This window comes from Pseudophryne corroboree, chromosome 7 (genome assembly GCF_028390025.1).
Source record: "Pseudophryne corroboree isolate aPseCor3 chromosome 7, aPseCor3.hap2, whole genome shotgun sequence".
NCBI classification, from domain to species: Eukaryota; Metazoa; Chordata; class Amphibia; order Anura; family Myobatrachidae; genus Pseudophryne; species Pseudophryne corroboree.
Genome location: NC_086450.1, coordinates 292,052,412 through 292,079,570, shown reverse-complemented (window position 1 = coordinate 292,079,570; position 27,159 = coordinate 292,052,412). Strand labels below are relative to the sequence as shown.

At 41.9% G+C, this 27,159-nt stretch overlaps 1 protein-coding gene across 3 annotated transcripts in view; it reads right to left on the bottom strand.

The window, feature by feature from the left end:
* The window catches only part of KATNIP (katanin interacting protein), a 465,431-nt gene that overhangs the window by 58,080 nt on the left and 380,192 nt on the right, over positions 1–27,159 (bottom strand). For 2 of the 3 annotated variants that reach the window (XM_063934227.1, XM_063934226.1), the window contains one exon: positions 1,170–1,309. In XM_063934227.1, the coding sequence (XP_063790297.1) occupies positions 1,170–1,309 (140 nt within the window). Of the gene's footprint in view, positions 1–1,169; positions 1,310–22,418; positions 22,487–27,159 lie in introns of those variants that run through there. The other variant, XM_063934228.1, reaches the window with a different exon arrangement.

The window sequence follows — 27,159 nt, the reverse complement described above, 5'->3', positions numbered from 1 at the left end:
GCCCCTTGCAATGGCGCGCGGCTTCCCGCGCTAAGTCGTTTATACTGGCCTGAGGTGTTTGTCACTAACAGCAGGGATTAGCCAGTTAGCCTAGTGACCAGTTTAGGGTGAATTGCGCTGGCCCAGGACGCCCCTCACGCGCCTACACAGTGTGTTTCTGAGTCTGCCGGAGCGCAGCCTTGTCAGAGCTGTGTTCCCACCCTTGTGCCGCCATTCTCGTCGGCGACCCGCTAACTGGGCCGCCGGCGCTGTACTCGCCACTCTTCTTTCTTCTGGCTTTGTTAGGGGGTGGCGGCCGTGCTGCGGGAGTGAGCGGTCGCCTTGTGGGCTTGCAATCAGCACCCTCAGGAACTCAGTGTACTGTCAGGGGAGATAGAGAACCATTAACTTCAAGAGTTGGTTCCTACTCCCCCCCCCCTCCCCCCCAAGTCCCACAAAGTAGGGAGGCTGTTGCCAGCAGCCTTCCTGTAACCTAACAAACTCAGAAAAGAATAAAAACAGAAAAACTCCTAGGAGCTCCACTAGCTGTGACCGGCTCCTTCGTGCACATTTTCTGAACTGAGTCTGGTAGGAGGGGCATAGAGGGAGGGGCCAGCCCACACTATTAAACTCTTAAAATGTCTGTGGCTCCCAAGGGACCCGTCTATACCCCTTGGTACTAAATGGAACCCCAGCATCCTCTAGGACGTAAGAGAACTTAGGTTGTGGGAGACATGCTGGATGGAAATAGGCTGGGGGGGGGGGGGGTGTCAGCACAATCCATCAATGATACCACTGTGTACCTGTAATTCCTGTGAAATAAACATGAATCTATAGGAAGAGGCCAACAGCACAGAGTTTCCTTTCAGATGTCGCTGACTTTATGTTTTCGCTAACAGTCAGTGGCCTATTTCAACATTGATCTTTATGGCAAAATCTTCCTCTAATGGGCAAAGCCATGTGCACTGCAGGTGGGGCAGATGTAACATGTGTGTGGTGTGTGTATAGTGCGGTGTCTGTGGCATCCAAATTACGGGTCTAGGGAAGGGTAAATGGACAGGCAGCAGTCTAGCGTGTCAGATGAGTGGCCACCCCCCATCCCCCCAGTTCTCATGTGTATACCAATACACGTTTATCCAGATTGCCCAACTTGAAAAGTTTGTAAATAAGACATTGTAAAAAAAACTTACCACACCAGGGAGAATTGGAGAGAGCCATGCGTGTCTGCCATCACTGGTATCATTTACATTGTCAATAAGCTTGTCCGGTGTTCTCACATCTCCACAAACATCTTCTAAAACATTTACACTTTCTGGAAATGCAGCAATATCTAATTAACAGTTAAAGAAATACTAAAAGTAATGTTCTTAGAAAATATATTCCTGTACTGAAGTTAATGAAAAGGTAAATTTTTGAGAAAAACGGATATTCAAATATGTATAACTGACTATAATTTATATATATATTGAATAATATGTTCCTTATGGTAAATTTATTACGATATATGAAAAGTCACTGATGAGAGCAGTGACTATATAAATGATAAATGCTGCATGATGTGTGCTGTTATACTGAGGTGACTTTGATTATCCACAGTACAGTATAATAATTTATAGGAGGAAATTCAATTAGACTCAGTAATTTAATTGATCCCCTGAGGGCTATCCAATTAGGAAGTTATCCCCGATCCTATGTGTTTTCGCCTGAAAACTGTTTTTTTTTTAGCGGACGAAAAAACATCTTTTAAATGATCTGCCCGAAAAATGCATTGAGCAAAAAAACATACAGCCTGTTTTTTTCTAGAGAAAATTTAACGGGCTTAATTGCATTCCCCCTATAGTGTGTCATTTCTTATAATACACAAGTCTCTTTAATGAGCACTGAAGTGATTGAATCGGATCTCGCCAATTAGAAGTGATTACAGCAGAACTCATCATTTATACAGAAATTTATAGGCATTTATATAAATGCATTCAACATAAAATTTGCTATATTCTGAGTGACATAAATGTATTTGTATACATACTGGGTTACACACAATGCAAAACAACATTGTTTGCCTGGGTAATCCCAGACTATTTGCTAATGACTAAATTATGGGTATGTATATAACATACTAACAAATAGAAAACTAACAAATAGAAAACATGAAGGCAATTTAATCAAGAACAGATAATAGGTATTTGAAAGTCATCTGTTCTGAATATGTAAACATGGAAAATACAAAAAAAAAAAATGTAACAAAAGCTTTACAGAACGCAGAATAGAAGCCTTACAGAACACAGAATGAGACATCATAGCTGTTTCACAAGAGTTTTGCCGAAGATGGATATTGTCTACAACAAAGCTGTTCATTAGCAGTATGTCAGATGTTAGAACGGACTACTGAAGGTGGCTGTGCAGTTAAAATTATATGGTGCTAGCTTTGCACTGTTATATGACATTAATTCACTGTGGCTTAATGTGTTTCCCTACTAAAAGCTTACAAGTGTATCTCATACATACTGAAATATATTCTAGCATCAGAAAAAGTCAAATGAGGCAAGTCTGAATTTTTTTTAGTTTTCGTTTACAGCTAAAGCCTTAGACACTTCAGGCAAAATGCATGCTTTAATTAGTGTGCATTTTAACACTTGTTAAATTATGCAAACAGGTATGGGAATGGAACCTATTGGTTCCATCTTCAAATGACCCACATAGATACTACCATTTGTGCTTGAGGTTTGGTGTTTTGGTATTGCAACACCGATTTTTGAACGTGTCTTCTCCACTTATTTGCCATTAATGGGTGGGAGTACCCTACTGACCCTCCTTTCCTCAACTACAAGCACTTGCGCTACTACTGTGAATGCTTATAACATGTGGTGTGACTGGCATTTAACATATGAATGTAACACCAATGAATGATCAGACTAAAGGCCCGTACACACTGGTCGATGTATCGGCCGTTCTCTTGAACGGCCGATACATCGCGGGACCGTCGGCCAGTGTGTACGGGCGATACGTCTGTGAACTCCGTCGTTCACAGACGTATCGCGTCGGCCGCGCAGCACAGCCGACAGCCAATATATCTAACGATATATTGGCGCGTCGCTGTGTGTGTACGAGGCGGTCGTCCGACCGCCCGTACACATGCTGCGGCGGCCGGCGGTGATTGACAGGTGAACTGGGCGGGCGCGAGCGCCCGCCCAGTTCATGACGTCAGTCCCCCGACGGATCGGGCTGTGTGTATGCACAACACACTGCCCGATCCGTACATAGATATATCTGCAGATCAATTGATCTGCAGATATATCTAATAGTGTGTACCCACCTTAAGACAACTGAAAAATGAAAATATGAATGGAAATGTATCTTTCTACAGAATTTTTTTTTAGAGCTGGACTTCTGCTTGAATTAACCCACATGTTATCTGCCATATCCCTTTCTATGTACTAACAACTATAAACTTCAGACTAGCAATTGGAGAGAGAGAAGGCTCTTGTGTGGGCGCACTCTTATATAAGGAAAAAAGTTCCAGTGATATATATTAAGAAGTATTTAAAACATAACTTTTATTAATATTGTTTAAACTATAATTACCCATCCAAAAGATCCAAAAAATAATAAAGACTTGAAAAAATGTTAAAATGTTCTGGTCTCTTTGTTTCAAGGAATAATTGGAAAGGTTGTAGACACTGGATTGTCATACCCCCATTTCCCCTGACCAATACAGAATTTCTGTATTGATGGGACCGAGGAGTGGTCAAAACAGATATTGTAAGAATATCCAATTAGGATCACTTAGATTGAGTCAATAATAATTAATGGTCACCACAAATTAAACACCTGAATTATGGACAGCTACCAAAAATAGAAAAATGAGGCATTGAGCTGTAATAAACAAGAAGTTTATTACAGCTCAATGCTTCATTTTTCTATTTTTGGTAGCTGTCCATAATTCAGGTGTTTAATTTGTGGTGACCATTAATTATTATTGACTCAATCTAAGTGATCCTAATTGGATATTCTTACAATGGGGGTAATTCCAAGTTGATCGCAGCAGGAATTTAGTTAGCAATTGGGCAAAACCATGTGCACTACAGGGGAGGCAGATTTAACATGTGCAGAGAGAGTTAGATTTGGGTGGGGTGTGTTCAATCTGCAATCTAATTTGCAGTGTAAAAATAAAGCAGCCAGTATTTACCCTACACAGAAATAAAATAACCCACCCAAATCTAACTCTCTCTGCACATGTTAAATCTGCCTCCCCTGCAGTGCACATGGTTTTGCCCAATTGCTAACTAAATTCCTGCTGCGATCAACTTGGAATTACCCCCAATATCTTTTTTGACCACTCCTCGGTCCCATCAATACAGAAATTCTGTACTGGTCAGGGGAAATGGGGGTATGACAATCCAGTGTCTACAACCTTTCCAATTATTCCTTGAAACAAAGAGACCAGAACATTTTAACATTTTTTCAAGTCTTTATTATTTTTTGGATCTTTTGGATGGGTAATTATAGTTTAAACAATATTAATAAAAGTTATGTTTTAAATACTTCTTAATATATATCACTGGAACTTTTTTCCTTATATAAGAGTGCGCCCACACAAGAGCCTTCTCTCTCTCCCATTGCTAGTCTGTGTACTCTCTGGCTCTGGGTGCACCACCAACTAGGACAACATATGATAGGAGAAAATTGTTTAAATTTTCTCTTCCCTATTACTAAGGGTTACCACTGTCCAATTTTGGTCCTTCCTCTATATACATTACTATACTTAATGTGACCAGTGCCCGATCACCCTGTGTTTTGTCTCAACTATAAACTTCACACAGAAAGTACACAAACACAGACTATGTATAATAATGTACACAGTTGTATATGTACATTGATTATTAAATATATATATATATATATATATATATATAGTATATATATATTAATACTACAATATAATATTGTAGTATTAGTAGCCATAATACACAGAAGTGCATATGGCATTTAGCTAAAGACTAGCTAATGCCGTGGAGTCATGTGTGCTTCTAGGCACCTGTATTATTTACAAGTGACCGGGATCGGCCTTCCTATACACATTACTAATTAGAGGTATTAAGTGTCTGAGAAACAGAGCAATAATTTCCCAGGTGCTGTATATATGCATATGTGAAGAAGAATGTCTTTGAGACATTGTTTATCCTTACTATAAGGTTTTGCATTATGTAATTACACTTGTCAAGAGTTATGTTTATGGTGTAGGTATATCTTTGTTTATCTGTTGCCAGTAAATGTTCGGGACGGTGGAGGCAGAGGGTCGTGCATCACTATCGGGTGACGTCACCCAGTTCCGGCGTGCAGCATGGCGGACCAACACTTTGTCACGGGTGGATGTTATAAATGTAAGGTAAGCTCTGTAAATAATTTATCCTGACGAAGGTTTTGAAAAAATAAAACCGAAACATTGATTGCAAAAAAATAAAATATTGATTGCATCAAGGTGTTTGACGCCTGCTTGTAATATATTTTCTCCAAGACCTGAGAGTGCCACCTCTCTATGCATGTTTATATATACTGTGTGTGTATATATATATATATATATATATATATATACACATACTTACATATTCACAGTACTTTTTTATTTTCTAAAATAAGGTGTTGTATTCTCTTTAAAAAAAAAAACACCTTGATCATGATAAGGGAATATATATATAATATATATATATATATATATATATATATATATATATATAAACAGTAAGTGAAATTTGCTTTCAGTTACTTTTGCAGAAATACAATTTTTTCCCCAACTGCAGCCAGTGAAACTGGGATTACATTCTGCAAGCGGCAGATGACCCCACAACCTGCTGTCTGTTGCTCAATGTGCGAGTACCAGCATGAGACTTCACATATGGTCACCCTTTCTCTGCTAAAACCGCTGGATTATCCTTGCACAATCTTATCTTGGAGTACAAAATAATTGTGCTGCAATAACTAGATGCCTTGATCCAATAATATATAATAACTATTTTAATTAATATAAATTGTACATGTTACTTTGCTAAGACATTCCCTCAATATAAAATATCTCTGAAAAACTATTTTATTAAGTTCCCAGCTCTGGGGGCATGAATGTCAGCCTTTTATCTATGATTCATCCTCACATATTTCTAATATATTTAACAGTTTTCTATTTCAGTTCAGTGTACTGTATTTCATCTGAATGCCTTCCCATACTGCATTGCTGTCCTTACATGTTATGAGAGCACATATGAGTCTGTTGACTTTCTCTCTATTTTATGCAGAATTGAAAAAAAGAACAAAAGCGGAAGTAAGAGTAATAAACAGAGTTCTCTCTATAGCTCTCCATCCAGTGCTCCTACAATAACCGTTCTTGTTACTGTAGCTTGTGGGCAGACGAGGTTTGATGTTATTTAAAAGGCATCTGTTTGGGAGTCTTATAGACATTATAATGGGCACATGGGGAGGTGTGGGTGCATTTAGGGTGGTCTAAGAGGCATGTCTGGAAGTCTGACATGTGAGGGGTCTGATAGGCACTATAAGTGGCATATCAGAAGGTCTCAGGACATATGAGTGGGACTAATGGACCCTTAAAGGTGCATTATAAAAGTGGCATGTAAAGAGGTTTCAGGGTATGTGTGGCAATCTGAGCAGCATATATGTCTTTGTGGGATAGTCTGAGGGCATTTCTGGGGGCCAGAAGGGCATGTAAATGAAATGGTATGTGGGGAGAATATCTTAGAGCATATAAATGGCACATGGGGAGGTCTGAGGCTATTCGTATGAGGGGGAATCTGAGGGCATATAAAATGCTTGTGGTTAGGTCTGTTGGCATGCTTTTGGAATTGTAATAACACAGTATGTCACATTTTATAGTATGTTCTTCTAATATATAAAAATAAAAATGTGTCCTTCTGCCTTTCTATACAAATCCAGTTTACAAGTAAAGATCGTGAAATTTTACATACGAGCGTATTAAAACACGGTGGAGGCAACTAAAACAATTAGAAATGCCTAGCACCCCTAGGGGGGCAGAAAGCAGCACAGAGTATATCAGGAGACAGCATAGCTCCGGAATTGCTGGAGCAATGTACTCAAAAATTGGTACACATATGCCTTACAATCTGGCAACAAACACTGTGGGGGGAAGACACCCCTAGTGGTGAGGCAGCAGCACAGAGTATGTCAGCAGAGAGCACAACTGTGGAAGGCCTGGAGCAATTTACATCAAACTTGGTACACATGTGACTTACAAACTGGGAACAAACTCAGTGGGGGTTAGACACCCCTAGCAGTGGGACAGCAGCACAGAGTATGTCAGCAGACGGCATAACTCCCGAATGCCTGGACCAATTTACAACAAACGTGGTACACATATGACTTACAAGCTGGGAACAAACACAGTGGGGGTAAGACACCCCTAGCACCCCTAGGGGTGAGGCAGCAGCACAGAGTTTTTCAGCAAACAGCATAACTCTGGAATGCCTGGAGCAATTTACACCAAACTTGCTACACATATGACTTACACTCAGGGAACTAACACTTTGGGGGTAACACACCACTAGCACCCCTAGGGGTGGGCCAGCAGCACAGACTATATCAGGACATGCATGATATGTCAGTGATGACAGGGCTGCACGTGACAAGGCCAGTGACACGATGTGAGGAGGGGAATGCAGGTAGCACAAACCCACACAATGAAAGTTATATAGTGGAAGTAGCACTGACCCCAAGCAGCACAGAGTATATCAGGAGATACATAATGTGCTGTGCTATATAAGAAACTGTAAAAAAAAATGATAATTTCAGGGGCACTGACATGATGTGAGTAGGAGAATGGAGGCAGCAGGAAGCCACAGACTGAGAGTTGTATAGTCGGAAGAGCAGGATCCCTTGGGGGACCAAAAAGGGTTCCAGACACTACACAAAGTGCGTATGGGAAGCAAGATATGCCTATATACTAGGTCTCCAACCAACATAAAGTAACGAACAACTATCATTCTCATTTACCATCCTCATCCCGTAGCGAAGCATGGGTATTCAGCTATCTGCAATGTTATTATACTGTGTGTTTAATAGTTACATTTACTTTTGTAAACAGACATTCTTAAAATCCCAGGCAACGCCGGGTACTCCAGCTAGTATTTAATAACATTTTGTTTCACTTGTGTGGGCATAATTGTTTTAGTTTGTCACAGCAGATTGGAGGAGCTTAGCTCATGCTTCTTTGGCCCCTGGTGGACAGCCAGCTAGAGTGGAATAATGGCAAGTTATTTACCTGCACTGACCTTTACTCCATAATGAGAGGACCAGCTAGTGATATGGCCAAGATTCAGTTCAGTAAAACAAATCATGATTAATAGTCTTGTTGAGAATCAGATGAATACGTTGATCATGTTATCCAATTAGAAGGATTTTTTCACATTCACTTTTATGATTTAATGCTGCTGTCTAGAAAGCAAACTATAAAACTTGAATCTGAAATGAAATGATGTTATAGAAAAACTACCACCAAAACAATAACTTAACATTAAGCATCTGACAATGTTGTTAACAATCACATTATTATGTATGTCAAAATATGTTGCATTTTTATTATATACATATTTTTTTTTCCTGTGACAGTTGTTTATTTGTCCATCTATGGCCACCAACAGGTTCCAGGGAAAAAGTAAATGTGTTTCTTATAGCTAAATAAATAAGAATTGTGCCTCCTTTCTAATAACTCTACTGTGTTCCCTTTGCAGTATATTCATTCATCTTATACTGTATGTGTTGAATATGAGGAGGAAAAAGAGAAATAATGTTGGTGGCATGGATATGGTAAACAAATAGGGCTATGGATAGATTGTATTAGGGCAGCACCATGGGCTTAATCTGGTTCTGCATGCTACAGACAGTATAGCAATCTTTTCTTATGTAGCGGAGCAGAAATACAGTTAGGGCATAAGATTTAGTTATTACAACTGTAAGCAATGTTGCATGAGATTTCCGAAGCAAGAATACAGGAAAATGATTATTACACAGGACTGTATAGGATGATGCTAGGACCTAGCGTAGCATTATGAACTGCTTAGCCCCCAAAGGGCACGGGGTTAAGAAACAACGCAAGTCACAGCAACTCTACACAGCTGCCTTTCACTGAATTGTTGTGTAGATTTAACAGTGGAATACAATCAACTGCCATAACATCTACAGTATATAGTCATGTTTCCCTACTGTATAAGGATAAGGCATCTAATCTGCAGGGTGAAACTGCCTATATTCCAGTTTAGCCTCCCATCCCTTCACCCTGCATATAGTAAACCAATAGAGCTGGTAAAATAAAAGGAGATGAGGCTGCAGTGAAGGTAAGACTGCATCTAACTGATACGTTCCTCACTTGTTACAATAGTGGTAACATTGTAACAGTTTTTAGTGCCCATTTCCTGTGCTATAACTACGTAGGTTCCTTTCACGGGAGGGTTTAACAAACACAAATGAGAATACAGGGGGGAAAAAATAAAGGACTATGGAAAGGTGAGGTGGTGTAGTACAGACTCATAGGCGTGCGCAGGGGGGGTGCCTGGTGCGCACAGGCACCCCCTAATGTCCGACAATCCGATCTCACATGCCTGATGCAGCGATCGCCGAGCAGGCTGATTATTGTCCCCTCTGTGTTGCACCCTGTGAGGACTGCATTACTGACTGGACGCCTGGGTTAATCAATGGATCCACTGCCACCGGCTTTCAAACTCCCAGCTCCACCCTCCATGTACAAAAACTGGGTGATGTGACATGATGACATCATGCTGCTCACACGCCCACCCGTCACACGCCCACCTCTCTCCTTCTATTCTAGCCAACGCCAGCCACTGATGAGGAGCAGCATGCAGCCAGTATTCCTCTTAGGAAGACAAATTCAATACTGGCAGGTGGTCGGCAGCAGCATTGACACATAACACGTTTTTCCAGCAGCAGCAGTAACTAGTCTGTGACTGTCAGTGTCAGTGAGTGACTACAGCTTGCAGGGGAAAGAGAGGGGGGGCCAGACCAGGCTGAGGAGGAGCAGTGTAATTGCAGTGAGTGCCATCAGGAGTGTTTGTTTGGTGCACTCCACAACATCTGACAATGCTTCTGCATTATTAGGATTGGTACAAGGGTGGATATTTTATATTACACTGACCATCAATAGATGGTGCTAGACACGCCCAAAAGGCGGTGCTAGACACACCCCTCCAACAGTGCACCCCCTAATAAAATGTGCTGCGCACACCTATGAGTACAGTGGCTAGCACTGCTACCTTACACTAGTGTGGTTCAATTCTCAACTAGGGCACTACTGTATCTGTGTGTAGTTTGCAAATTCTTCCCATTTATACATGGGTTTCCTCCGGGTACTCCACTTCCTCCAACAATTTACAGACATATTGGTACACTAGGTTACCTGGCTGCTTAGTTTACAGTCAGGTATACATTTGTGTGTTAGGAAATTTAAAGTGACAGCTTTTATAGAAGCATGGACTCATGTGAAAGGCAAACATTCAGTGTATAGTGCTGAGCAATTTGTGGTGCTAAATAATAATAAATCTGTATAAATTATGGATATGTCAAAGATCAAAGTGGCTGAAATTGGGTTACTGGGATGCTTAAAGTATATACAGAAATAACCAGAATAAAGACCTTCAGTAATACCATAGCATTAACATGCTATAAACATGGATTCATTAAAGAGAATAGTGTATTGTATGTTTATCCAAAGCTTAGTGTTTGTGTGGAGTTGATTGGAGTCTTTAACACATTTTAGCATTCACACTGCAGATGTTCGCTACCCATAATGCTACTCTGCTTATAGTTGACTCAAATGCCTTGTGTAAAAACTGACAAGAGAAATGAAAAGCTTAAGCATATAAAAAAGGAGCTCACTTAAAGGTTTTACAAGATTGCATAAAGAAAAAAATGCTACTTTAATATAATCCCGCTCACAGTTCATAACACAAGTTATATACTATTTTTTTTTTAAATGTTCTACTGTACAATTAAATAATAAAATCTATAGCTGGAATAATACTAGACAGAGACTTAATCAGGTTTTATCTTGTGTTATCTTAAGCTTCTCTGATGCATTTCTCAAGAGTTTAAAAACAAATCCTCTTCTGAACATTTTCTATAAACAGATCAAATTCAATTTAGGCACTGCAGTTACTTGTAATTCCCAATAGTTGTCCATATGGTTAAGTCTTTGAAGCAGTGTTCCCTTCTGTATATTTTCAACCTTTAACTGAAGTAAAATTCAGGTTCAAAATTAACATTGAGTTATAAAATTGACAGATAATAAATTACATACACTTTCTTAAAGGGTATTTTATTGAGGTTCAGTATATACTGTCAACCATCATTATGCCCACATGAGAAGGTCGACATTCACCCCGTCAACATCAATGAAATGCTGACGTGATTAGATTGTCCACAAAATGTTCATAGTGGTCTAGAAGTGACTTACCTGGTCCAGTGGCTCCTGAAGTATCTTCTGGATCTGTCAGTCAGCAGAAGTTGACATCTGAGTGCATCTCCAGGGAGTATAACTAACCCCTAACCCTCCACTGCTGCAACCTAACTCTCCGGGCTAACATGTCGACATTCTGCAGATGAACATTTTCTGTTGACATTTCAGCAAAGTTGACATCATAACTGTTGACACTGTGGTGTCAACATTATGACTGTCAACATTGTAAATGTCAACATAATGATTTCATCCTTTTTATTGCTTAACCCCCACTCAAAAAAAAGCCCCATATATTTTTTGTTAAACAAAACAGCAAGTACACCAGATAAATAACAAAGTATCATCCTTTATCACACACACTTAAACATGTACAGTACCACTTAATTATGGCTATTCTCAGGTTTAGGCCTACACTTCTTAGGTCTAATAAAACAAACTGACTTGGTTTGGGAGTTCTGCATCTAATGGTCCACAGGCACCCTTTCTGAATTGTATATACCTGGAATATACATCGTTGTCTATTTATTGTTTGTTTGTTCAAACTGTCGTGGATAACTATTGTTTAACACAAAAGTTCTACCCCCTCACATCCTAACCATAGGGAGTGCTTACATCACTACCCTCTACTTAACAACATCAGCATCTGTGATACTGCAATAAGTGCACCTTTTTCATCTCCTAGACCTACCTCTACCTCTGAGAGCTGGTCATATCTTGGCGTTTACAGACTTGGGTTACTTATATTATTAACCTTATTCATTCCCTTTCTTCCCAATACTACACTATTGGAAGTCACTGTAATTACCTTTTGTAAGGAACAAAGATGCAAACGTAACCCTCCATGAGTTTGAAAGTTCTTAATCTCTGTGTAAACAGCCTCAACTCTCCTACTAAACACCCAATGGGCAAACATTATTTTAAAAGTCAAAATCCAAAATGTTCTAGGAAACACAACTTGAAGCCCCCTTCTCCTTAGTAACTGGCTCTACCCCTAACAGGCTCTAATGTATATTCATCATCATAATCATCATCATCATCACATAAATGTAGAAGCACAGTAAAACTGAGTATTCACAGAGGTCCGCTCACATTAGAAAACACTATATCTTTGTTGACCATTATACTGTAGGTTCCTTATTCTAACAGGCTCCTTAAATCAATCACCAATCAAAATTGCATCAATATCCACTGCTACTGTTCAGCAAGGAGCCTTTTAGAAACATTCCATGGGGAACTTTAGTACCAATATAGAACTATTGCTGTAATCTTAGTTGTCATTCCCCAGGACACTCTATGGTGGCACAGAATTTGAAATTACATAAACTTTATACATGGTGAGTTGCTAATCCCTCTGCTGAAGCCTTCATTCATTACTCAGTCCCACTTGATCTACACCAGTGGTGACAAAATTATTCCAAGTGGGGGAGCACTTAAATTTTAGAAAATAGTAGAGAGCCGCACACAACATATATCATCAATGTAGCCCTTTTATGCCCCCAGACCCTTTATGCCACTTTTATGTCATGAGACCATTCTGTATGCCCTTTTTATGCCGTCAAACCCTTCCATAAGCTCCTTATATACCATAAGACACATCAACATAAAATAGGATTTTAATACCTACCGGTAAATCCTTTTCTCTTAGTCCGTAGAGGATGCTGGGGATGCTTCAAGAACCATGGGGTATAGACGGGATCCGCAGGAGACATGGGCACACTATAAGACTTTGAATGGGTGTGAACTGGCCCCTCCCTCTATGCCCCTTCTCCAGACTCCAGTTATAGGAACTGTGCCCAGGGAGACTGACATTTCGAGGAAAAGGGTTTATTTAATTATTTTAAAACTAAGGTGAGATACATACCAGCTCACACCTCAAACACGCCGTACAACATGGCATTCAACAACGCATGCAACGGCATGACCAACATCAGTCACAGACTGACTGAACTCAACTCACCAGGAGAGTAACAATAACCAAACTGCAGATACAGCCCGCACTGGGACGGGCGCCCAGCATCCTCTACGGACTAAGAGAAAAGGATTTACCGGTAGGTATTAAAATCCTATTTTCTCATACGTCCTAGAGGATGCTGGGGATGCTTCAAGAACCATGGGGTTTATACCAAAGCTCTAGAACGGGCGGGAGAGTGCGGATGACTCTGCAGCACAGATTGACCAAACAAGAGGTCCTCCTCAGCCAGGGTATCAAACTTGTAGAACTTCGCAAAGGTGTTTGACCCGACCAAGTAGCAGCTCGGCAAAGTTGTAACGCCGAGACCACTCGGGCAGCCGCCCAGGATGAGCCCACCTTTCTGGTAGAATGTGCTTTCACCGATTTCGGTACCGGCAATCCTGCCGTAGAATGAGCCTGCTGAATCGTATTACAGATAGTCTGCTTAGAAGCAGGAGACCCAATCTTGATGGGAGCACACAGGACAAACAGAGCCTCTGTTTTCCTAATCTGAGCCGTCCTGGTGACAAAGATTTTCAAAGCTCTGACCACATCGAGAGACTTGGATTCCGCCAGGGCATCAGTAGCCACTGGCACCACAATAGGCTGGTTTACGTGAAATGATGAAACCACTTTTGGCAGAAATTGCTGACGAGTTCTCAACTCCGCTCTATCAGCATGGAAGATTAAATAGGGGCTTTTGTGAGACAAAGCCGCCAACTCAGACACCCGCCTTGCGGACGCCAAGGCCACCAACATGACTACTTTCCAAGTAAGGAATTTTAACTCAACCTTACGCAAAGGTTCAAACCAATGCGATTGCAGGAACTGCAATACCACATTAAGATCCCACGGTGCCACAGGAGGCACAAATAGAGATTGGATGTGTAGCACGCCTTTCACGAAGGTCTGAACTTCTGGAAGGGAGGCCAATTCTTTCTGAAAAAAGATCAACAAGGCCGAAATCCACACCTGCTTGCAAAAAATGGAGCAAACGCCTCAGTTGAAATTCTTCCGTAGGAGCCTTCTTGGATTCTCACCAAGACACATATTTCCTCCAAATACGGTGGTAATGCTTTGCCGTTACTTCTTTTCTAGCCTGAAGAAGAGTGGGAATGACTTCACTGGGAATACCCTTCCGGGCTAGGATTTGGCGTTCAACCGCCATGCCGTCAAATGCAGCCGTGGTAAGTCTTGAAACATGCACGGCCCCTGTTGTAACAGGTCCTCCCGAAGAGGAAGAGGTCAGGGATCTTCTATGAGCAACTCCTGAAGATCTGGATACCAGGCCCTTTTTGGCCAATCCGGAACAATGAGTATCGCCTGAACCCTTGTTCTTCTTATAATCTTTATCACCCTTGAAATGAGTGGAAGTGGAGGGAACACATATACCGACGGAAACACCCACGGTGTCACTAGGGCGTCCACCGCTATCGCTTGAGGGTCCCTTGACCTGGAACAATATCTCTGAAGTTTCTTGTTGAGGCGGGACGCCATCATGTCTACTTGAGGAATTCCCCAATGACTTGTCACTTCTGCAAAGACCTCTCTATGAAGACCCCACTCTCCTGGATGGAGATCGTGTCTGCTGAGGAAGTCTGCTTCCCAGTTGTCCACTCCTGGAATGAAGACTGCTGACAGAGCGCTGGCATGTCTTTCCGCCCAGCGAAGAATCTTCGTGGCCTCAGCCATCGCCGCTCTGCTCATTGTTCCGCCCTGGCGGTTTATGTACGCCACGGCTGTTACGTTGTCTGACTGAATCAAGATGGGAAGACCGCGAAGATGTTCTGCTTGCAGAATGCCGTTGTAAATGGTCCTTAATTCCAGAATGTTTATGTGCAGACAAGCTTCCTGGCTTGACCACTTTCCCTGAAAATTTCTCCCCTGTGTGACTGCTCCCCAGCCTCGGAGGCTTACATCTGTGGTCACCAGGATCCAATCCTGAATCCCGAACCTGCGTCCCTCCAGAAGGTGAGAACTGTGCAGCCGCCACAGAAGGGAGATCCTGGTCCTGGAAGATAGGATTATTTTCCGGTGCATGTCCAGATGAGACCTGGACCACTTGTCCAACAGATCCCACTGAAACGCCCTGGCATGGAACCTGTCATACGGAATGGCCTCGTAGGCCGCCACCATCTTCCCCAGCAACCGAGTGCATTGAAGAACTGACACCTTTGCTGGTTTCAGAATCTGTTTTACCATGTTCTGTATTTCCAGAGCCTTTTCCACTGGAAGAAAAACTCTCTGCAATTCTGTATCCAGAATCATACCCAAGAACGACAGCCGTGTCGTCAGAACCAACTGTGATTTTGGCAAGTTTAGGAGCCAACCATGGCGTTGCAGAATCGCCAGTGAAAGGGCAAAATTTTTCAGCAATTGCTCCTTGGATCTCGCCTTTATGAGGAGATCGTCCAAGTAAGGGATAATTGTGATTCCCTGCTTGCGCAGGAGAACCATCATTTCCGCCATTACTTTGGTGAAAATCCTCGGAGCCATGGACAGACCAAACGGCGACGTCTGAAATTGGTAATGACAATCCTGAACAGCAAACCTCAGGTAAGCCTGATGTGGAGGATATATGGGGACGTGTAAGTAGGCATCCTTTATGTCGACCGACACCATAAAATCCCCCTCCTCCAGACTGGAGATCACTGCTCGGAGAGATTCCATCTTAAGTTTGAATTTTTTTAGAAAGAAATTGAGGGATTTTAGGTTCAGAATCGGTCTGACTGAGCCATCCGGCTTCGGGACCACGAACAGGCTCGAATAAAAGCCTTCCCCCTGTTGTGACGGGGGCCTCGTGACAATTACTTGATTTTGACACAACTTTAGTATCGCAGCGCATACTACCTCTCTTTCTAGAAGAGAAGCTGGCAGGGCCGATTTGAAAAATCGGTGAGGGTGCACATTTTGAAACTCTAATCTGTACCCTTGGGTTACTATTTCTAATATCCAAGAATCCAGGTCCGAGTGCACCCAGTCCTGACTGAAAAGTTTGAGACATGCCCCCACCGATGCGGACTCCCTCAGAGGAGCCCCAGCATCATGCAGTGGATTTCGTAGAAGCCGGAGAGGACTTCTGCTCTTGGGAACTTGCCACAGCCTGTGACCTTTTCCCCTTCCTCTACCTCTCGCAGCAAGGAAGGAGGACCCTCGTCCTTTTTTGTATTTATTGGGCCGAAAGGACTGCATCTGATAGTGGGGTGTTTTCTTTTGTTGTGCAGGAACATAAGGTAAAAATGATGACTTACCCGCGGTAGCCGTATATACCAGGTCAGTGAGGCCGTCACCAAACAAGACACTACCGTTAAACGGTAACAACTCCATCGTCTTCTTAGAATAAGCATCAGCATTCCATTGATGAATCCACAATGCTCTCCTTGCTGAGACTGCTATGGCATTGGCCCTTGATCCCAAAAGGCCAATATCCCTTACAGCGTCTTTTAAATATGCTGTAGCGTCCCTGATATGACCCAGAGTCAAAAGCACGTTATCCCTGTCTAGGGTATTTATCTCAGATGACAAGTTATCTGCCCACTTTTCAATAGCACTACTCACCCATGCCGAAGCAACGGCAGGCCTGAGTAGCGAACCCGTAGTGACATAAATGGATTTTAGTGTATTTTCCTGCTTACGATCCGCAGGATCCTTTAGGGCTGCCGTGTCAGGAGACGGAAGCGCCACCTTTTTGGATAGACGCGATAAGGCTTTGTCTACCGTGGGGGTTGACTCCCACTTTTCCCTGTCCCCAAATGGAAACGGATATGCCACTGGAATTCTTTTGGGAACCTGTATCTTCTTGTCAGGATTTTCCCAAGCCTTTTAAGAATGCCAAATTGATTTCTCACAAATATTTAAAATGCCCGCTCTAATATATATTGTAAATGCCTGCATCTCTTATTACCATATCCCATGAATGAAACACTGCATCCCATAAGAGAAAACAATACACCCACACATTATCTGAGTTCCAAAGCTCATTGATGTATATATTTGTTATTAAAAGGATATGAATTCAATATATATTACAAAGTACAGTATACCTATAGTTACATGATTACAACTCACATAGTAAGCAGTTAATACATAAAGTTACATACAGTTACATATAGTTACAGTTACATGCCAGCATACAATGCCATTATCCTTAAGTTATATAAATTCGTCTTTCCATATCACTCTCTCTCTCTGTAAAGTAATGCTGAGACTCCATCTTCCTCTGAGACCAAAAAAAGGAACTGATCTCCTGTGTGGTCAGCTTATGTGTTATCTAGTTTTGGGGGAGGGAACTCTCTCTCATTCATGATGAGCCACTGGTTTGTTCGTGTGCTGATCAGGTTTAGCCTTGCGGACGTCCAAAGGGGCTGGCCTGAGTTTCCTGTTTGGAATATCTATTGTTCTAATAAAAGTGATTTTAGCTTTTATACATATAATCATAACTATTTGTTGCAATGTCCTACAACTTAATAACAAGTATCAAATTAATCTACACATTAAGCTGGTTTTTTTAATAGTAAACATGACCGGTCTATCTTGTTTCGTTCAAATAATACACATATTATGACACCACTCCATCATATACAATTGTAAATCATCATGATGTCTGGCGCTTGATATTATTATAATTATGTACAGCATGAAATAAGTGTCGAATCCATCTCTGTGGCATGTCCGTGTAAATGCGTGTGTTACCATATATTGCTGTGCTCGCTGCGCATATTTGCAAGTATAGCGACTTATATGTGTGTAGTTTGTATGTTCTCTTTATGTAATATTTTTTTGACTTCGACACTTTGCAAAAAGAGCGTTCAGTTCATGAGAGGGAGGAAATGTTACCTCAGGTTTCTTTCCTTTATACATACAGACCATAGTATCAGGAACAGCAGGGTCCTCTGTTATATGCAACACTTCTTTTATTGCCACAATCATGTACTGAATGCTCTTAGCCAGTTTTGGATTCAATCTGCATCACTATAGTCGACACTGGAATCAGAGTCCGTGTCGGTATCTGTATCTGCTATCTGGGTAAATGAACGTTTCTGTGACCCCCGAAGGGGTCTGAGCTTGTGACAATGCATCCTCCATGGATTTTCTCCATGTCTGGTTATTAGACTCAGATTTATCAAATCTCTTAGACAACCGAGCCACATTTGCATTCAAACACTCAACATATTTACAACATAGGAAGAGCACTCAAACTCAGACATGTCGACACACACATACCGACACACACAACCACACTGGGCTATAGGAGACAGACCCACAACAAAGCCTGTAAGAGAGACACAGAGGAAGTTCTGCCAGCTCACAACCCAGCGCCTATCCCAGTACTGAAGCGAGTAAAAGACTGCCCAGACCTGTTAGCGCTTTATATGTAGATAATTAGCACCAAATCTCTTGTGCCCCTCCCCCCCCCCGTTTTGCACCCTGTTACTTGTACAGTAGTGTGGGAGGCCAGGCTCAGCGTCTCTGCAGCTTCTGTGAAGAGAAAATAGGGCTGGTCAGAGCTGTGAGGGCTAAGCCACACCCCCTTCATGGCACGCTTCAGTCCCGCTTAAATTACATATTTATACTGGCGGGGGTCCGTAATTAGTGCCTAGGCACTGTTTACACATCTGCCAGTGCTATTTGAGGGTCCTATGCTGCCCAGGGCGCCCCCCCTGCGCCCTGCACCCTGCAGTGCTGTTCTCATGTGGGAGCATGGCGCGCAGCGCGCCCGCTGCGCGGTACCTCAAAAGTTGTCTTCTGCCGTCACTGAAGTCTTCTGATCTTCCTTTACTCACCCGGCTTCTGTCTTCTGGCTCTGTGAGGGGGGTGACGGCGCGGCTCCGGGAACAAGCAGCTAGGGCACCAAGTGATCGAACCCTCTGGAGCTAATGGTGTCCAGTAGCCTAAGAAGCAGAGCCTTTGAACTCAGAGAAGTAGGTCTGCTTCTCTCCCGTCAGTCCCATGATGCAGGGAGCCTGTTGCCAGCAGGTCTCCCTAATAATAAACCTAACAGTCTTTTTTCTGAGAAACTCTGGAGAGCTCCTCAGTGTGCATCCAGTCTCACTGGTCACAGAATCTAACTGGAGTCTGGAGGAGGGGCATAGAGGGAGGGGCCAGTTCACAACCATTCAAAGTCTTATAGTGTGCCCATGTCTCCTGCGGATCCCGTCTATACCCCATGGTTCTTGAAGCATCCCCAGCATCCTCTAGGACGTTTGAGAAATAAACACTAGTAAACAATAAACAATGTGCTTAAGTCGTTGATGTGGTAATTATAATGGAATACACTCACAGAAAACTTCTCATGCAACTGGTACTGCAAGTAAAGAGGATAGGGCAGCTCTCGGAAGCAGTTTGCAGAAGGAGTCAACACAGTAAAGCAGCATCAATTAAGAATGGAAGCCTTCAGAATGGGTTCTGGCTGCAACACATTTTAAATCACAGTATGCTGATATTGAACTATGGAGATGTCAGTAGAAACAGCCTCCAGCAACTGGCAGAAAAAAACGCAATGTCAGCTGCTGAGGGGCGCTTACATGTAACTGAATCTGTCCTTGTGACTATTCTAGACAAATACTTTAGATTTTAATGCTTCTCTATCACCACCCCTCTGCACACACACACACACACACACACACACACACACACACACACACACACACATTTTTCATACCCACCCCCCCTCCCCCCCCACCCCACCCGCACACACACACACACACACACACACACACACACACACACACACACACACACACCCACAAACACACACACACACACACACACACACACACACACACACACACACACACACACACATTAACTCCCCTTATATCTCTTTTCATATATACTTTAGAATATGTATGCTGTGATTGAGATACAGGGGCAGATGTATTAAGCCTGGAAATGGGATAAAGTGATAAAGCAGTGATAAGCGTAAGGTGATAAAGCCTCAGGTCCTGTCATTTTTCAAATCCGTAATGATTGGCGGGTGCATTATCATCTTGCGCGTATCACCGCTTTATCACTACTTTGTCCCTCCTCCAGGTTAATACATCCACAGTGTGAAAGTAACACCTCACAATTTTTCTTTACCTGGTGATGTAGGGGATTAACTCTTCTATTGGCTGTCTATACAGCCAGCTGCCTCTGCCAGCATATGCGTAGGCCTGCACTGTCTGCTCCGATACTGATTGGCAGCATTAGCTATTTATGATGGAGCACTGTGAGACAAGTGATCTGGTATGAGGGGAGCAGGGAGTGGCTGAGGATCAGGAAAGTTTACCACTCTGCTGTGCTGCTGAGGGCTTGCAATGCCTGATAGGCTGCCTGCGGGATGGTGGGAGGCAGCAGCCAATAACAATTGCTTCATGTGCCATATTTTGTCCACTCCTGATCAACACACATATATTGACTATTTTTTCACAGACCACATTGTCCCTTCTTATAATCCATATCTTTCCTTTATCCCGGACGGATTATGTGACAGTATAGTAAGTAACAGCCATTCCTCACTTTGAACATGGTCACTGCTGCTCAAACAATATTATGTTTTGGTAATTGTACAAACAATTACCAATTTCAGGACAGATAAGAAAACACCTGGGATCTCACAATCCATTCTATGGGAGGTACATAAAACCACACTTTGGGTCGATATGTGGAGAGAACTTGTATAAGAGAGGAATTTTATGCAGCAAAAATCCACCCCGCAAAAAAACCAAATTGTCTCTTAAAAATCAGTATGACATTATGATACAGAAGACACTATTGTTGCCCAAAATGTAAAGTCAAATACACAGAAAATAGAATCATATGATTTTAATATTCTGATGGCAAAATAACATATGACCCAAGAATTAATAGACTACTATATATCCTTATACCATTTACTGCCTGAAATCTCAAACACACATCTTAACCCTAAAATGTATGATTTCTGTCAATTCTGTCATTTGCGCAAACAATCTACTTAATTTTGTTGATGTTGTCAAGCAACTGTGATGATCAGTGGCTTCAGGACTTGATGGCTTGGCAGCTCTTTATGATACGAAACCTACAAACCCATGATTCATATGTAACTAGACCTGATTAATTTACTGCTTCAGGATGAAAAGCTTGTTGAAGCCACCACTAAGACAACTATAAGTCAATCTCACTGAGGGCGGGATGTATTAACATACATCGCCGCCCCTCGCCGGTTACCGCAGCGATGTTGATCGCATATGTACTAACATATGCGATCAACATCGCGATGCGGTGACGGAGGCCCCCCGCGATACCTGTTAGGTGGTCTGCGGGGGGTCTCCGTCACCTCCCCGGGGTCCCCACACTGGCTAGATGCCGGGAAGCAGCAGCAGGCTGCCCCCGGCACCTCCTCCTCCCCCCTGCAGCCGGAAGGACGTCCGGCTGCGTTGCTAGGGGGAGGAGGACACTACCTTCCGGGTCCAGGGCAGCCTGGAGGAAGGTAAGCCAGGGGGAAGGGGGGTCGGCGTCTGCGGCGGGGGTCGACGGTGTCGGCGGGTTGCGGCGGTCGGCGAAAAGAAGCCCATAGGCTTCTATAGGGTTTCGCCATCCAGAGATGGCGAAACCCTGGACGCCGAAAACGCTGCGGTAGGGTCTTAGTAAATATGAAAATGCGGTAAAACACCCGTTTTCGGGGGTTTTACCGCATTTTTGCTTTAGTACATCCTGCCCTGAATGTTGATTTAAAACTCTTGGACACAAAAATCAGCAGATGGGAGTTGGTAATAGCATCCCTGGTTCAGCTTTGTTAACAACACAGAAGCCAATGACAGACAATTAGAAATACCTTCGAACGCTGGTAGTGGCTCTCGCCTCAGAAAAAAACTTTTATAGTGTAGCCTGGGCCTTCATGCAGCAGATCTTGCTGAGCATGGATATAGGAGCCTTCTGCAGGGAATTAGCGTTACTTTACCACAATCCATCTGCTTCAGATTTTACTAACAGCTTTAATTAAAAATAAGAAATGGTACGAGACAGGGTTGCCCAGCCTACCTTAATATTTGTACTGACATCATAAGCATCTTATATGTATCTCAATCCTGACATCTCAGGTGTTTCTGTTGGGTCAAGGGAGCATAAAATAAAATATAGCCAATTATATGCTGACAATTTCCTTAGACTAACTGCAGAAATAAAATAATTTTTAACCATTTGGAACAATCTCATCATCTCCTGGTTTGGTCACATAGGGGTGTTCAAAATGAAAATTCTACCAAGACGTCTTTATTTATGGTAGACACCCTCCATACATGTCTCAACTAAAATTCCTGATGCTCTATTGAAATTCATATGGGCCGTCAGAAAACCTAGAGAAAATATTATTTTATATAAAATCACAACAGAGGCTGACTGGGAGTTCCCATTCCCTTACAATAGTATCATGCAACATATCTAAACCTAATCCTGTACCACAGATTTTGCTCAAATATAGAAGCTGAAACTCTCATTATTTTCCCAGTACCTTTTTCTATAGTCCAAACTCCTAGTTTGTTCCTTGAGAACAATACTAATAGAAAGTTCTTGTTTACTATTTGGGACTATTGCTCCTATTTATTTCAGAACATCCAAAACTTCTACCCATTCTTTAGAACACTGCATGTCAGCACTAGAACACAAATCTTATCATAACTGGAGAGCAAATAATTTTCTATTTCCATTGAACCTTGCTCCACTGCAATCTTTTACAGATTTTGCAAAGATTAGCTTGTGGTTCTTAGTGCCACAGAATGAGTTTTATTGTTTACAATTTAGACTTTTTTTTTTTTTAAATCATTCACTGTGCAATTGAAACTGGACAGTACAATACTCTACTTTGGAATCTCTAAGACACCGTAACCCTACCACTAAAGGATTAAGCTCTACTCTATATCAATTGCTTTTATTATATAACCAAGCCCAAAAAGATGCCCATAAATTAGCATGTGAGAAAGATGCAGAAGATATTCTAGTTTCTGAAGAACCGACCGTAATTAAAGGAGATCTGACCAAAAGGTCAATTTCAGTACAAATCAAAGAAAGCCTTAAAGCCATTCTTTAGATGGTACTTAGTCGAGTTACACTCCATCTTTACTAATTCTTCAGACCTCTGTTGGCACTTATAGTGTGCCCCTCTGAAGGTTGTGTCTTATTAAATTAGTAACCAGTGTTCAGATGTCTGACTCACCACTTTTCTGCTTGCTTCCTAGACCCCACTGCCTACACTCTATGTTCTTCTAAAAAAACAAGAAAGCATATCTTAAATGCACCCAACAGTCAAATTTCATCTAATTGGAAGACAGTAGCCATAGTGTCCACTATGGATAACATATGGTCAGTCTATTCTATGGAATGTATCACAGCTACCTAGCGTGCCTCTCTAGATAGTCTAGTCAAAACCTGGACTGATCATTTCGAGGTCACATTTCCTATGAATACCATATGATTTACAATGCTTACATTTCACTGTTAAACTAAAGTATATCGCACCTCCAACCCCTTTCATGCTTTCAAACACAGTATTTAACTTTGACTAAGTTCATGTCTGAAATATAGAAAGTCCTCATATCACTTCAGTTTGTGGGTAAATAGTATTCCAAACGAAACTGTACACACCACGTTTCACAGATTTGAGACTTAAATATTCTTGCATTATATTTGTGCAGACATGCACAATAGTGTATAATAGTATAATGTACTACCTCCTTCCATTCTCTGTCCCCCCGCCCTACAAATCCTTACCGCCTTCCATTCCCTCTACCCACTGTCATTTATTGCAATTCTACATGTATATGTGATTGTTTTATCATTTAAAAAAAAAAAAATATCAAAATAAAAAAAGTGTCCCTTAACCATAAATTATTTTCAAGGATAAAAGTAAAATATTAATGTAACCACTATTTAAAATCATTTTAAATTAAAAGCTCTCTTATGATTATCTGCAACTAGCTGCAGTGTTTAGAGAGACTTGGCTCTCTAATGCTGCATTCACACCGCAAATGCCGGGTCCTACCCGGTAAGACAAACGTGTACTTACCGGGTGGGATCCGGCATTTGCGCTCCGTTGCAGGCTTCCCGACCCGGCAATATACCGGGTCGGTTGCCATGACAACGGAGGCCGCAGCAGCAGCAGGGGCGGGGGTGGAGGCGGCGTCGGAAGATGAGCTCATCTCCAGCGCCGCCTCTCCCTATCTTGTGAATGGGAACCGTGTCGCATCGACACGGCTCCCATTCACACCGCACCTGACCCGGTAATCAACCCGGGTAAAACCCTTCTTTTTTACCGGGTTGATTTACCGGGTCAGGCGACCCGCTAAATCGCCCAGTGTGCTTTCACATCGCACACTGACCCGGTTCGACGCGGCAATATGCCGTGTCGGTACCGGGTTATTTGTGCGATGTGAAAGGGGTATAACTGAACAGACACAGTTTAGCTGGGTACACAGTTGAAAGAGATTTACCGTCCGTCTGATACAAAGATATACTGTACTGTGTCAGTGTGCACACTGCATGATGAGCTGCACAATGAAGCATTTTATCATATGCAGAGAACACTACAGTACCGCATTGTACATAGCATCGTCCTATCTGATGTGCAGCGCATCAGAAGGGAAAATGCTACCATACAATTAATCAAACAATGAATTGTGTGTACACACTACATTTTAACTATCCTGATATTAATTGTAGTAACGATTCATGTGTTAAAGTAAGGGGCAACAGGTTCTTAAATATGTTAAAAGATCACTACTTGTCTCAATTAGGCGAGGACCCAACTAGGGGTAAAACTACTCTAGATCTAGTAATTACTAATAATGTGGACATCATACTGAATATTAAAGTTGGGGAGACTTAGGATAACAGTGATCACTATATGATCACATTCAACATCAGTTTCAGGAAGCATAGCTATAAGGGTTCAACAAAAACATTTCACTTTAAGAAGGCTAACTTCAGTATGCTGATATGTGCACTAAACGACATTGAGTGGGAAGTTTTGTTTCATGGTAAGAACACTTCGGAAATGTGGGATGCTTTAAAAGGGTTGCTAGATAGCAATATTCAGAAATGTATTCTCATGGGCAGTAAGCGCAGGAGTACCAAACTCAATCCGATGTGGCTTAACAAGAAGGTCAAGGCCGAAATCGATAAAAAAAAAGCGTGCTTTCAAAGCAGTTAAATCTAATGGAAAGGAGGATTCATTCCAGTACTACAAGGAATGCAATAAAAGATGCAAAAATGCAATAAGAGCAGCTAAAATTGAAAACGAAAAGCAAATTGCTATAGAGAGTAAAACCAATCCTAAAATATTTTTTAAATACATAAACAGTAAAAGGTTAAAAAAGGAGAACATAGGTCCAATAAAATATGAATTTGGAGTATTGTTAAATGATGACGAAGCAAAAATACTGAACACATTTTTTTCATCTGTGTTCACCAGAGAAGAACTGACGGTGGGAGTAGTGCATAGCGATAGTGACAGTAAGGATTCGTGGTTAGATACTTGTTTAAGTGAAGTAGTCAGGGAGAGATTACGCAAAATAAAGATTAATAAATCACCTGGCCTGGACGGACTTCATCCGAGGGTTCTTATGGAGCTTAGGTCACAACTAGCAAGACCCCTATACTTGATTTTCAATAGTTCTATTAGATCTGGCATGGTACCGAAGGATTGGCGTATAGCAGAGGTAGTGCCATTATTTAAAAAGGGATCCAAATATCATCCGGATAAATACAGGCTGGTTAGTTTGACATCTACAGTGGGGTAAATATTGGAAGGAATTCTAAGGGATAGCATACAGGAGTATCTGCAGAAGACCACTAAGATTATTAGCAAGAACCAGCATGGGTTTGTGAGGGACAGATCATGTCAAACTAACTTAGTTAACTTCTACGAGGAAGTGAGTGACAATCTTGACCAAGGAAAAGCAGTGGATGTGGTCTACTTAGATTTTGCAAAAGCCTTCGATACAGTGCCTCACAGGAGACTAATCCTCAAATTAAAAGAGCTTGGCCTAGGAAAAACTGTTTGTACATGGATAAGTGGCTGGACAACAGGGTACAGCAAGTAGTGGTCAACGGGAAGTCGTCAAGCTGGACACCAGTAGTCAGCGGAATACCACAGGGGTCCATACTCGGGCCACTACTGTACAACATATTTATCAATGACCTAGAAATAGGCATGGAAAGCACAGAGTCAATCTTTGCAGATGATACTAAACAGTGTAGGGTAATTAATTCAGAAATAGATGTGGAGTCTCTGCAGAATGACTTATCTAAACTTGAAATCTGGGCATCTAAATGGAGAATGAGGTTCAATATAGAAAAATGCAAGGTTATGCATTTCAGGACTAAAAACAAACTTGCATCCTACATATTAAACGGGGAAAGTCTAGGGGTAACAGTTTTGGAAAAAGATTTGGTGTTACTCATTGATAATAAGCTTAATAACCTTATACAATGTCAAAGCGCAGTAAAGAAGGCAAGTAAGGTGTTAGCGTGCATAAAACAGGGAATTGAGACAAGGGACGAAGATGTCATTCTGCCGCTGTACAAATCATTGGTACGTCCGCACCTGGAATATTGTGTTCAGTTTTGGGCAGCACTGTACTGTATAAAAAAGATATCGGTGAACTCGAAAGGGTTCAAAGGCGAGCTACTAAATTGATTAAAGGGCTGGAGGGACTGGATTACAAGGAAAGGCTTAGTAGGTTGAACATGTATACACTGGAAAAGAGGCGTCAAAGAGGAGACA